The sequence below is a fragment of the Rhinatrema bivittatum genome, chromosome 11 (assembly GCF_901001135.1).
Source record: "Rhinatrema bivittatum chromosome 11, aRhiBiv1.1, whole genome shotgun sequence".
NCBI lineage: Eukaryota > Metazoa > Chordata > Amphibia > Gymnophiona > Rhinatrematidae > Rhinatrema > Rhinatrema bivittatum.
In genome coordinates this window covers 100,987,727-101,000,999 of record NC_042625.1, presented here as the reverse complement: position 1 = coordinate 101,000,999, position 13,273 = coordinate 100,987,727, and the positions used below count along the sequence as shown (strand labels likewise).

The 13,273-nt window shown below is 46.3% G+C and overlaps 1 protein-coding gene across 3 annotated transcripts in view; it reads right to left on the bottom strand.

Moving 5' to 3' along the window:
• RBBP4 (RB binding protein 4, chromatin remodeling factor) overlaps positions 1-13,273 on the bottom strand; it is a 152,179-nt gene that overhangs the window by 132,218 nt on the left and 6,688 nt on the right. For all 3 annotated transcript variants that reach the window (XM_029571472.1, XM_029571473.1, XM_029571474.1), the window contains exon 4: positions 12,644-12,817. In XM_029571472.1, coding sequence (XP_029427332.1) covers positions 12,644-12,817 — 174 coding nt within the window. The remainder of the gene's footprint in view (positions 1-12,643; positions 12,818-13,273) is intronic.

Sequence of the window (13,273 nt, the reverse complement as noted above, 5' to 3'; positions counted from 1 at the left end):
GCATCCTGGCCATCCGAAAGAAAAATAAACTAACACACAAACACAGCCCGAGAAGACCCGCGACGAAGGAGCGGAGAGTCGGCACACAGGCAAAAATAAAACTGCAAACTCTTTTTTTTTTATTTGCCCTCACTGTCCCTGGTACTGGGCCTCTGCTCCAGTAGGGGTGAGTGAACCGGGCTCCCCGGTGTCAACCCCTCGCTGCTAACCAGAAGACGGCCGGGTCCTCGACCCTTAGCAGCGGCCTCTACCGGGGGGGGGGATGGTCCCCTCAGAACCTTCCACCCCCCTGGGAGGCTCCCACGATGAGGGACTGACTTCTCCTAACAAAACCTCCGTAACTTTTTTTTTTTTTTTTTTTACACACCAAGAACACAAAAAACCTCTCAGGATCCTAACTAACTAACACTGACAAAGAAAAGACCTTTATCCCGTAGGGATCCCAGAGGCTGTGGCTTCTGCACCTGCACCATCTGCTGGAGACAGAGTAAGAATGAGAGGCTGTGGGGGGGCACCCTGCTATATATGGCTGAGCCCGACAGGTCTTGCTCTGTCTCCATCTGCTGGTGTGGAGGCAAAACCCAGGTGTCTGGACTGATCAGGGTACGTACAGGGAATGATCAATAGTAGCTTGTGATCTATCTAATGTTTGGGTAATTGCCAGGTACTTGTGACTTGGATTGGCCACTGTTGGAAACAGGATACTGGGTTGATGGACCCTTAGTCTGACCCAGTTTGGCATTTCTTATGCAATTATATCTGCTGGAGATAGAGAATGCTAACAGAGTTCATGTCCATGTCAAGCTCAGACAAAAAAAAGACTGAGGAGACTCATGAGGCAACTCCTGCACATGCTCAGACGAGCTCCACTAGCTTGAAGAGATTAATCTGTGCGATGCTGCCGGATGAAAGAACCCACATGTAATGGCTAATTCAGCCTGCTTATCAACATAAAATCTGTGCACATATTTAGGGGGTAATTTTCAAAAGGATTTACACATGTAAATGTATCGACTATACAACAATTTTCAAAAGCCATTTACCCACATAAAATGCACTTATGCGGGTAAATTCTAAGCACAATTCAATGGCACATATTGTAGCAATTAAAAAAAAAAAAGCAGCCCACTTACACAGGTAAAGTGCATTTACACACGAACACCCAATTTTAAGCGTGTAAATAATTTTGAAAATTAGGCTGAAGACAGATGGGAATTTCAGTGCCTTGAGAAGAGAAAGGAAAATTGGGTCTTACCTGCTAATTTTCATTCCAATACCACAGATCAGTCTAGACAAGTGGGTTTTGCATCCCTACCAGCAGATGGAGGCAGAGAATAAAAACTTTTCAGGCATTGATACATAACCGAGAGTGCCACCTGCAGTCCCCTCAGTACTGACCTGCACCAAGCCAAGATGTCTACGCCCAAAACCCAAATGATTTCCATCAGGGAGAGCAGAGAAACAAAGTTGGAGCCCATTACAAAAGTGGAATCCCAGCATCTCCAGTAAGGGAAATGAAAACGTTCCAACCCTGTTTAACATATATATAATCTTTGCAAATACTGCATTATCAGCATCCAGAAGTGGGGAAGATCTTTCGAAAAAATAAAGGAGACGAAAATGAAAATTAGCAGGTAAGAACTAATCTTCCTTTCCTAATCATACCCCAGATCAATGAGATATACCCAAGCCCCTCTACACTGGGCGGGAACACAAAAGACCCACGCGCAACACACTTTCTCCAAACGTCGCTTCTTCTGGCACCCGAACATCCAGGCAGTAATGTTTGGTAAAAGCGTGCAGGGAAGACCATGTCGCCGCTTGTGAAATCTTGGAGATATCAGTTGACATGCCGCCCAGGAGGCTGCCTGCGCCCTAGTAGAATGCGCCCACAACCCCTCTGTAACTGATCAACCCTTACAGAGATAGGCAAAAAAAATCACTTCCTTCAACCATCACACAATCGTGCTCTTAGAAGCTTTACATCCTTTCTTTGCTCCTCTGAACAGAACAAAAAGATGATCTGACCGCCGAAAGTCATTAGTGACCTTAAGATACTACAACAGAGCCCGACAAACATCCAAGTGAAGCTTCTTCGCATGCAGCGTATCTGATGTCAAGTGCGGAAAGGCAGACAACTCCATCATCTGGTTGAGATGAAACGAGGATAAGAGCTTCGACAAAAAGGAAGGAACTATACGCAGAGATACCCCATCGTCCGAAATCCGTAGAAAAGTATCGCTGTATGACAAGGTCTGAAGTTCCAAAATCTGCTTAGTCGAACAAATCGCCACCAAGAAAATGGTCTTCAAGATGAGATCCTTCAAAGATGTCCTTCTCAGCGGTTCAAAGAGAGATACACAGAGCACCTGAAGAACCAGGTTAAGGTTCCACGATGGACACATCCTACGAACTGGTGGGCGCAAGTGCTTCACCCCCTCATGAAAACGCATGATGTCCAGATGAGACGTCCAGATGAGATGTCCAGATGAGATGTCCAGATGAGACGTCAATGGACTTCCCCTGAAGCTTCCCTCGAAAACAGCCCAAGGCTGCTACCTGTACTCTGAGTGAATTATATGCCAAACCCTAAGCCATCTTGCAAAAATGCGAAGACTTGAGAAACGTCCACCTGCAAAGGGTCAAGGTCATTCTCCAAACAACATGACTCAAACACACTCCACACTTGGATATACACCAGAGAAGTGGATAGCCTCCTAGCCTGAAGCAAAGAAGCAATCATTGGCTCTGAATACCCTTTTAAGCGAAAATGCCACCTCTTAAAAGCCAAGCCGCTAGACAAAAACAATCCGCCCGCTCTGAAAAGATGGGCCCCTGTCGCAGCACTCCCTACAGGTGAGCTAATCGGACAGGACTGTCAATTGCCAACTGAACCAGATCCGCAAACCAGGTATGACGCAGCCACTCCAGTACCACGAGAATTACTCTTCCTGGATGTTGCTCGATACGACACAACACTCAACCTATGAGAGGCCATGGGGGAAACGTACAGTAAATGTCTCGTCGACCAAGGCTGAACCAGGACGTTGATCCCATCAGAGCCGAACTCCCTCTTGCGACTGAAAAACCTGTCTGCCTTGGCATTTCGTTGAGACGCCACGAGATACACCTGAAGCTTGCTCCACCGGCACAAATGAGGGCAAATACTTCCGGTGACAACTCCCATTCCCACAGATCCAGCTGCTGCCTGCTGAGGTAATCTGCTTGCACATAATCCACTCCATTCATGTGAGATGCCGCTATCCCTGCTAGTTGTTTTTTCCACCCAAATGCCTCCTGAGCCACTAGGCGACTCTTCGTCCCACCGTAATGATTGATGTATGCCACTATTGTTCCTTTGCCTGAGATTACTCGCACTGCTTGCCCCTGAATCCACAGAAGGGAAGCAAGTGACACTCTGCGAACCACCCTTGTTTCCAATCAGTTGATCGACCAGGATGCTTCCCTTGGTAACCACTGACCTTGGGCCGTCTGTCCTTGATAAAGCACCCCCCAACCCCAAGGCTGGCATCTGTAGTCACTATCACCCAATCCGGGACCTGCAGCTCCACCCCCCTCTCCAAACTGGGATGCGATAGACTGGACCCTGGACTCCCCCTGAAGTAGTAGAGGTAGCTGAAACTCCTCAGACAGCGGACTCCAATGGGACAAAAGCGCCCTCTAGAGAGGCCAAATGTAAGCAAACTCCCATGGGACCAACTCCAGCGTAGATGCCATAGAACCTAGGACCTATAAATAATCCCAGACTCTAGGTACTGAATGATGCCAGAGCACTTGAGCCTACAACTTGATCACCCTCTCCAAGGTGAGAAAGACTTTGCCTAAGCGGATACTGAACCATGTGCCCAGATACTCAGACTAGGATGGCTCCAGGTGGCTCTTTGTCAGGTTTATCACCCAACCCAGAGACCTCAACAGCTCCATGACGCACAGAATCGAACGACAACACTCCAATTCCGAATTTGCTCGGATGAGCCAGTCATCTAGGTAGAGATGCACCAGGATCCCTTCCCTTCTGAGGGCCTGTTCCAGGTTCAGAACAGGGCCACTGCTGCTGCCACCACAACCATCACTTTCATGAACGTCCTTGGTGTTGTCGTTAACCTGAAGAGAAACGTTCAAAACTGAAAATGCTCTCCTAGCACCATGAAGCACCAAACTCTTTGATGGTCTGAGTGTATCGGAATGTGCAGGTAAACCTCTGAAATTCAATGATGTGAGAAAAGCAAGTTTGCTTACTGTAAAACTGTTTTCCATAAATAGCAGGATGAAGTAGCCATGCTTTCTGGGGTAACGTCCTCTGGCAGTACAGGGTGGAGCTTTCTCTTAGTGTACAGAGCTTTGCTCTGCTCTCATGTGCGATGGTTTCCTGCACAAATCCATCTTCTCTTCAGTTGATATTCAAGCTATTAAGCAAAGCGATTTTTTGCAGAGGCGGTCCAGGGAGGAGTGTGGAGTCACATGGCGAATTCATCCTGCTATCTATGGAAAACACTGTTTATGGTAAGCAATCTTGCTTTTTTTTCCTGTTGATAAGAAGGCTGAATTAGCCATGCCTTCTGAAAGTCCCCAGCCTCGGGATGCTAATATATGCAGGAAACCAAAGTTCACCTGGTCACTCCAAAGATGCAGATGTGGTAGGATATCAGTCCATAGTTGATGTGCATGCAACCTGCCCAATGCATGGACTGTCTCGACCTCTAACTGTATTACACAATACTGCTGTACCCAGGATGCTGTCTGAGGCTGCTTGCTGGTCAAGGCAGTAATGAGATGTAAAGGTATGTATAGTAGAGATGTGAATCAGAACCAGAATCGGTTCGGATTTCAGTTCCGATTCACATCTCTATAGATGTGAATCGGAACCAGAATCGGTTCAGATTTCAGTTCCGATTCACATCTCTAATGTATAGACAACCAGGTCGCCGCTTTGCAGATATCCAGAAGTGGTACATTGAAGAGGTGTGCCAAGAATGTTGCTGTGGCTATCACTTGATGTGCGGAGAAAAGGAAGAATCACAAAGTTGAATGTGTTGTTATCCAATTTTATATTGTTCTTTTTGCCACCAGGAGAACCAATGCATTAGAGTTAAATGAGACAAATAACTGAGAAGTTCATTTAGTTGCGCAAGTTCTTCTTTTGTAGTAAGCCAATGCTCTTTTACAGTCCAATGTTTGTAGTAATTTTTCCCTTTAGTTAGTATGAGGTTTGGGAAAGAATGTAAGCAGAGTAATTGTTTGATTCGGATGAAAAGGTGATACAACCTTCGGAGAGAAGGATGGGTGCATTCGTAAAGTGACTCTGTCATGGTAAAACTGCAAGTAAGGAGGGTAATGAACTAATGCTTGTAGTTCACAGACTTGTCTCGCTGAAGTTACTGCAACCAGGAACACCCCTTTCCATTTAACGTACTTCACAGCCACTGTCCCCATGGATTCAAGTGGGGGGAGCATGAGACTTTTAAGACAACATTTAAATCCCACAGAATGGGCGGCTTAGTGACCAGAGGACAGACGTGAATGAGCCCCCTCATGAACTTAGAGATCAACGGATGAGTTGAAATGGCGAGCCCCTCCTTCGGAGTGTGGTATGCCGCTATCATGCTCAAATGAACTCTGATGGAAGAAGATGCCAGTCCTGATATGAATAGTGTATGCAAATAATGCAACAGGGCTGCAGGAAAAAGTATCAATGTCCTTAGTCCTGCACAAATTGTGGTATCTGCCATTTTCAAGCATTTTTCCTTGTTGATGGTTTCCTAGCTAAGACCAGGATATCTTGAATGTCAAGCGGCAGGTTGAAATGTTCTAATACCCTCTTCTCAACCCTCACACTGTCAGATGGAGGGACGATTGCATCGGATGTAACAGGGTGGTGTCCTCCTACGTGAGGTCTGTGCTGTTTCCCAAGGGAATGGGAGGAAGAATGGAAAGTTGAAATAGATAAGCATACCACAGTTGTCTTGGCCAAGCCACTGCCCTAGTTTTATATAACTTCTTTTCCTGTTAACAATGCTCAATGTAAACCAGCATGATGTATCTATGAATGTCGGTAAACAAAAATCCTTAAATTACACTTTGTCCCTGGACCTGTTTTATACTTATTTTACCATTCTATGGTAAGCATGTACATATATCATTATCCCGCCCTCCTCCTCCCTCTCTCCCTTCCCTCTTCCCCTACGATTGTCCACCTCTCTCCTCCCTCCTTATTACTCCCTATTCCTCTTGCCTTTGTATTATAATTGCAATATTGTTATCTGTTATCCCCTGTTTACTATATATTCGTTTTGTTCCCAGTTACCATTACTCCTTGTTACTTGTAAAGCTCTGTTGCTACCCTTGATGTTACCTGGAAACCGATATGATATTACCCTGTCGGTATATAAAAATATCTAAATAAATAACATATCCCTAAAAATATGCAAAAAGCAGGTTGATTTGACTTCTGCTCTCCGACTGAGACCATAATCCCTGGGTTTTCAGTCTGTGCGCATGTGCTCCCCACCCTTTCTTTGTTGCGTCTGTTGTTAGTATAAGGTGATGCACTGGGGGGGGGGGGGGGGGTTGTGAAATGGTGTCCCTACTGTCAGGGATGATAGGTTTAACCACCAGGCTCTCTAGCTTCATAGCTTTCATTAATGCCACTTTGTTGGAAATTGGTTGACGAAACTGGGACCATTGAGACTTTAGGCCCCACTGCAAGCGACGCACATGAAGGCGAGTATGTAAGACAACATAAATCGCTGCGGCCATGTGCCCCAACAACGTGAGAATCCCCCGTGCAGAGGCGTAGGATTGCTGGTATAAATGAAGAGCTGTCGAAAGTAGGGAACCAATTCGTTCTTCCAAACGAAAGGCTTTGCACAGTACAGTGTTTATCCTTGCTCCTATTAACTGTAAGATCTGAGTAGGGTGGAGGTTGAATTTTTCGTAATATATAATGAAGCTTAGATTTTCTAGGCAGATAATTGTGTCTGTTAGATGCAGTTGCAGTGTTTCTGAATTAGGAGACACCATCAGCCAGTCGTCCAGATAGAGGAAAAATCCTTATTCCCCTTTTCCAGAGATGGGTCACAGCTACAGCAAGGCATTTGGTGAAAACTCACGGGGCAGATGAAAGGCCAAATGGGAGAACCTTATTTTATAAATCTTGGAATTGACCTGTAAGCATAATTAACACCAATAGGACTGGTGAATTGGGATGTAGGAATATGCATCCTTGAGATCCAGTGAGCAAATCCAAATCATTGGGTTGGACGAATGGCAGAAATGATTTGAGGGAGGTCATTTTGAACTTCTCCTTCTGAAGAAACTTGTTGAGAGAATGAAGTCCAGGATCGGATGCAGGCCCCTGATTTCTTCGGGATGAGGGTATTGGTTGTAGAATCTCTTGTGGTGCTGTGAGTAGAGTAAAATGCGTATAGCCCCCTGATGGAGCAACGACCCCACATATTGTTGTAACAGTGTAGTTTATGACTGATCCCAAAATGGAACTACAGTGCGCAAGATAGATGGAATTCTTTTGAAATTCAACTTGTAGCCTTCCCAAGTGATGCTCAAAACCCAACAATCAGACGTGATGGCCTCCCAGGAGTGGTAGAACTGAGCTACCCTGCCACCCACTTTGAGTGGTAGCTGTGGCCCAGGCCCCTTAAAAAAATTCTGCTGTGGTTTTTGGAGTGGACACGGTTGTCTTTTCTGAAGTCGTTGGTCCCTCAGACGACCTGTGGTCTGATTTTGTGGCTGCTGTCTGGGCGGCTGGAAAATTTGGTAGGGTTGTGACCTAAATGAGGGATGTTGTCGGTAGGGGCGCCTTGGATAATAGGACTTCTTATATTGCCCATAATAGCACCTTGAGGTGTCCTGTTGCTCTGGTGTAGAAGTGAGGGAGAGAACTGCCACATTTTTATCCTTAATTTGAGAGACAGTTTCAAGTTTGTCCCCATGTGACTGTGTCTTGGAGGCAGATCTCCTATGCTCCACATGAGGCATAGGCAGAGCCACCTGTAGTATGCAAGAGTCTGGTCCTCTTTGGTGCTCAACCAGTGGTAAACTGGTTGAGCACCAAAGAGGACCAGACTCTTGGGGGTGGGGGGGCTACTTTGTGTCTCTTATCAATTGGTTCCCGCAAATGAGGAGATTGTCTCTTCCTATGAGACAGTGATGACAGATCAAAATAACTCTGAGGGAAGATGCTGACGCTCTCTCTGAGAAAGCCTCTGATTGAGAAGATCCGACTTCCTCATCAACCGAGAGGTGAACACCACCTCTTCCCCCCAATGAGTTCCTTGGGCGTAAGGTTTGGAGAAATGCGTTTCCCTCAACAATAATGGTGGAGACTTGTCTGTCCTTTTCCTTGAGCTGAGTCATCTGCATAGATGAGTGTGTCGACTGACTGAAGGGTTGAGTTGGCTTCGATGACTGCTTCGGTCTTGACTCAAGTGTCGACTTTGCATCATGCATTGATTTCAACGTATGCGTCAGTCTCGGCATGTGCGTCGGCATCAACGTTTGCTTCGTTTCCTTTTACGCTTTCTTCATGGGTTGTTCAGACGGAGATGCATCATGAATCCTATGTGTTGCCACAGACTCCTTTACGTTCAGTGTGCATCGAGGGCCACGGGTCAGACTCAGACAGTATTCAGGCTGCATGTGTGGCGCTGCTTGGCTTTCACCCTACATTTGCACTGACTCCGGCTCTCTGGGAAATATTCCCAACTGGCCATTCCTGATCGAGGTGTCAATGGGTCCCACTGACATGCCTCTTTTCCCATGGGGAGCCCTGTGCGTTTTACACCCAAGCAATGATTGGGCTGACTCCAGGCCTCTGAGAATGGGGGTATAAGAGCCCGTTGACACCTCACTTTGCCGGAGTTTCTCAATTTTGGCAGCCCTCTGCCTCCTGGCTCTCAGGCACATCAGTCCACAATCCCAGCAAGATTCCTGCTGGTGATCTCGGCCGAGGCAGAGGTAGGAGTAGTTATGTCCATCCGTTAAGGACATAATCTTACCGCATTGACAGTACTTGAACCCCGGTGATTTCAATGCCATTTTAGCACTTAAAAGTGCTGTTTGGAGGTCACTGTAAGTGACGAATGAAGAGAAGAGAGAAAATCAACCACGCAACCGTCCAGCTGCACAGAAAGAAAATACTGAAGAGAAGATGGATTTGCATGGGAAACCACTGTGCATGAGCACATAGCAAAGCTCTGTATATTAAAAGAAAACTGCACCCCGAGCTGCCAGAGAACATCACCCCAGAAAGCATGGTTAATTCAGCCTGCTTACCAACGGGAAAAACTCTCCTTTGCGAAACGCTGTACTCACCATCTGCAGCGTCTCCTTATGAAAGCATGGTGCCCACAGCGCTGCATTAACCTTCTGCAGATTGAGAATGGGCCAAATGGTGCCCTCCTTCTTAGGAACCACAAAGTAAACTGAGTATCTTCCTAGTCCTTGTTCCTTTAGGGGAACTGGGACAATGGCATCCAGGCGCTGCAGCTGCTAGGTGTCCCGTTCCACCTCTCGCTTGGCGCGAGAAGCACAACAGGACACCACATAGGTCTCTCTGATTGGGCGTGAAAATTCTAAATTGTAGCAGTCTCTTATCACTTCCAGAACCCATTGATCAGATGTAATTTTGTTCCACACTTTGTAAAAGAGGGCTAGTCTCCCCCCCAAAGGCTTCCAGAGAAGAGTGGACCAGCCTGCCTTTATTGGGAGGTCTTACCTCCTCCGGCCCCCTGGCCAGAACTATCTCGGGAAGGTCTACATGACCCCCGAAAGGACTGCTGCCTTCCTGAACCTCGCTTCTATGTGGATGTGGGAGAACTCCTATTGGAATGAAACCTTCTCATCTCTCAAAGTGAGAACGCGGCGGAAAGTTATTCTTTCCGGTCTTATCATCCTCGGGCAACTTGTTCCCTTTCAACTCCCCCAAATGTTTCATCAGCTGTTCCAAATAATCTTCTCCAAACGGCAGCTTTCCTTTGAAAGAGAGATTACACAACTGCACTTTAGACCACACATCCGCCGCCCAATTCTGCAAGCACAGGAGTCTCCGTGTTACTACCATGGAAACCATATTCCTAGCTGACATGTGGACCATGTCGTACAGGGCATCCGCTACATAGGCCACACCTGCCTCCAACCAAGCTGCCTGGTTGGAATCAGTCGAAGATCTTGATGTCTTCCTTCTGCGCCATTTGAACCCAGCACAAATAAGCTCTCTGTTTCAAGCTAGCACAGACTTTAGCTCAAAGGCTCAAAGTTGAGACCTTAAATAGTCTCTTCAACAGGATCTCCAACTTCTGATCCTGGATATCCTTCAGTGCAGCCAACCCTACTATGGGAATGGTTGACTTCTTGGTCACCACAGACAACGCCGGAAGTCCCTTCGGAAGTCTCCAAAGCTCCAAGGTCTCCTCTGGTAAGGGATACAACTTAGCCATTACCTGGCTACCTTCAGGCCCTCCTCAGAAGAATCCCACTTCAGCAAAGGAAAAGCCTTTGGTGGCCCACGTATCCCATCTTATGTGACCTTGATCCCCAGTTCCTCCAGCACATGGAGAATGAGAGGATGCAGTTCTTCCTTACGGAATAATCTCACCACCCTAGGATCATCCCCTTCCGCGATAGGAACCTCCTCCACATCAAGCCTACTACCTGCTGGTGCACCCACAGGATCAACGTCAGGGTCCCGTTAAGGATCCTCCTGTAGACCTTCACCTTCTGAATCCTTGGAAGTGTCCTCATCTTCACCCGATGGGCGCCCAGGCCCAGGAGCCGAAGAAGCCCCCCTGACCTTGCCTGCGTACCTGCTCTAGGCCTTTTAGCAAAGCACTGGGACTTCTTGGTGGGTGAATGCTTACTCGCTGCTTGCCTCTTAGCCAAATAGGCCTTATTGAATGGCAGGACCAAATCTTTGGAAAAATCCTCAGAACCACTGGATCCCTTCTCCACAGCATCCTCATCTGGCTCCCCTGCCCCTTCTCTATCCTCCTCAGGGCATTGCTCTGCTGGAGACACCAGGGGAGTTCCTGAACTTCCTAGCAGCTGCATGCCTCTTGCAACATGAAGGCAACATGGCCACTGTCTCCTCAGACGCTCCCAGGGCCTTCTAAATGGGGCCTGAAGAATGCATGCAATGACTACTTCCTGAAACCTCCGCGGAGGTCCCTTCCTCTCCAGAAGCACAGCCGGCACACAAGGCCCCATTGAGGCACGATTGCCTCACTCTGCAGGCCAATCACACTTTCCCATGGTCAGTGGAAAAATAAACTCCCGAGAGCCACATCACTGAGTTGCTCCTGCCGGCGCTGTCCCAGACCCCCAGTGCTGCGGCTGAGTTGCGTGCATCCCTTCTAACTCTCACTATTGGTCTTATCGCTCAGCAATCGCTTAACTCATACAGACACCCGATCAGCCGTGCTCTTTTTTTTTTTTTTAAAGAAACAGCAACCAAAAAAGCCCAGTGAAAGGGAAATATAAACTTCCCTGCTTCTGGATGTTGGCTGAAGGTGAGAAGTCCTCAGAGGGAGTGAGAGAATCAGGATCCCTGGCTTTCCCTCCCTCTGGAAGCTGAAGGATGAGCCAGATAAGGGATCTCCAATCCCCAGCTCACCCTGCTCTACCCAAGGATGGCCACAAAAGAACCTAACACCTTGGGGAGCACCACTCTATTTTAGCTGTTTTTTGGGGGTTTTTTAATTGAACTCCAAACTGCAGGTTTGCACCTCTACCATCTGATGGAGACAGAGAAATTCTTAGGGACTGCAGGTGACACTTTTGGTTATGTAGCAGTGCCTGAAAAGTTTTATTCTTTGGCTCCATCTGCTGGTAAGGATGCAAAACCCACTTGTCTGGACTGATATGGGGTATGATCTGAACATGGTATTTAGAAGGAATCCTTGCCTCATTATATGAGGATATGAGAGGCATTATAACATCACATTGTTAATGGGTGAAAGCTTAGAGTATCATCTTGAAATGAAAGCGTGCTCATACAAGAAGACACGTCACAAAAGAATTTCATTACTATATAGAGACATTCTGGAGTGCCAAATGAGGCACCCCTGCTCCCTCTGGTGGACCTACAGTTGGAGTTGGATGAAATTTCAATCTGCGGCCATAGATCTGAACTCATGGTAAAGCTTTTAGATTGCTCTCTCTACTTGCTAAATTTTCACCCAATTGTTCTAGGTTAGGTTGTAGAGAAGGGTCATGTATGGGGGTAGCAGATTTTTTGAAAAAGAAGAGTCATGAGATTTCTTGCACAGTGAGAGAGATGATCACACTCACACCAGACCTTTGTTTGTTTGGATGGTGGGGAAAACAGCCTCTGGGTAAAGCTAAGAAGCAATGAATTAATCATCTGATACATACTTCATGATTTACCATAGCAACTCTGTGGAAAACATTCCCTGTGATGGAACACTGGAGTAGGCAAGCTCATGAGATAGAACTGATTGAAAAGTTAACATATCTGTCAAAAAATTATGAAGTCTCACATGATATGGAGGAGGTATTAGATGTATTACAAGAGATGCTGTGACATAGAACCTATACATAAGTGGTATAAAGGCTCATTTGATTACTCTAATATTTGTTATATGGATACCTGGTTTGGAAGGATGCTTGGTATAGTCAAAGACCAGCACGTCGCTAGATGGGGTCTTAGTGGCGATGATGCAGGGATTCTGAGGCATGTATCGTGCTCGGTTCACTTCTCCTTCATGATTTATCTTAATTTCAATTTCAATTTTCCCACTTACAGAACCAAATCCACCAAACTCTGAAAAAGTAGAAAAAAAAAACTGGTAAAGGAAATGCTCACCAAGTGCTTGTATTGTAATTTACTCTAATTGTAATAAGCCTTGACAGAGGGTTGAAAGGAATATGCTACTCTAGGAATGAGGGATAAACTGCCCACTTGACCCATACGACTTGGGCCAAAAAGCAGGAAACAACAGAATGAGACCTGATGCTATCAACATACTTCCTACCTAAAATCACAATTACCCTTAAAAAAAAAAATCCAAATTTGGGAAGACAAATACTGAGAACAATATAAACCTCTGGTAGGGTAATCCTAATTTCCACTAGAATATTCATTTGCTTCCCCTGTAGAGAATTATGTCCCAAAGCAAATGAATAGAAATTTCTAAGTGACTGCCCTGCCCTTCACGCATCTCTTTCTGACAATGCAATCGCTGTTACAGGCTTGAAACCGGGCATTTTTTATTTGTAA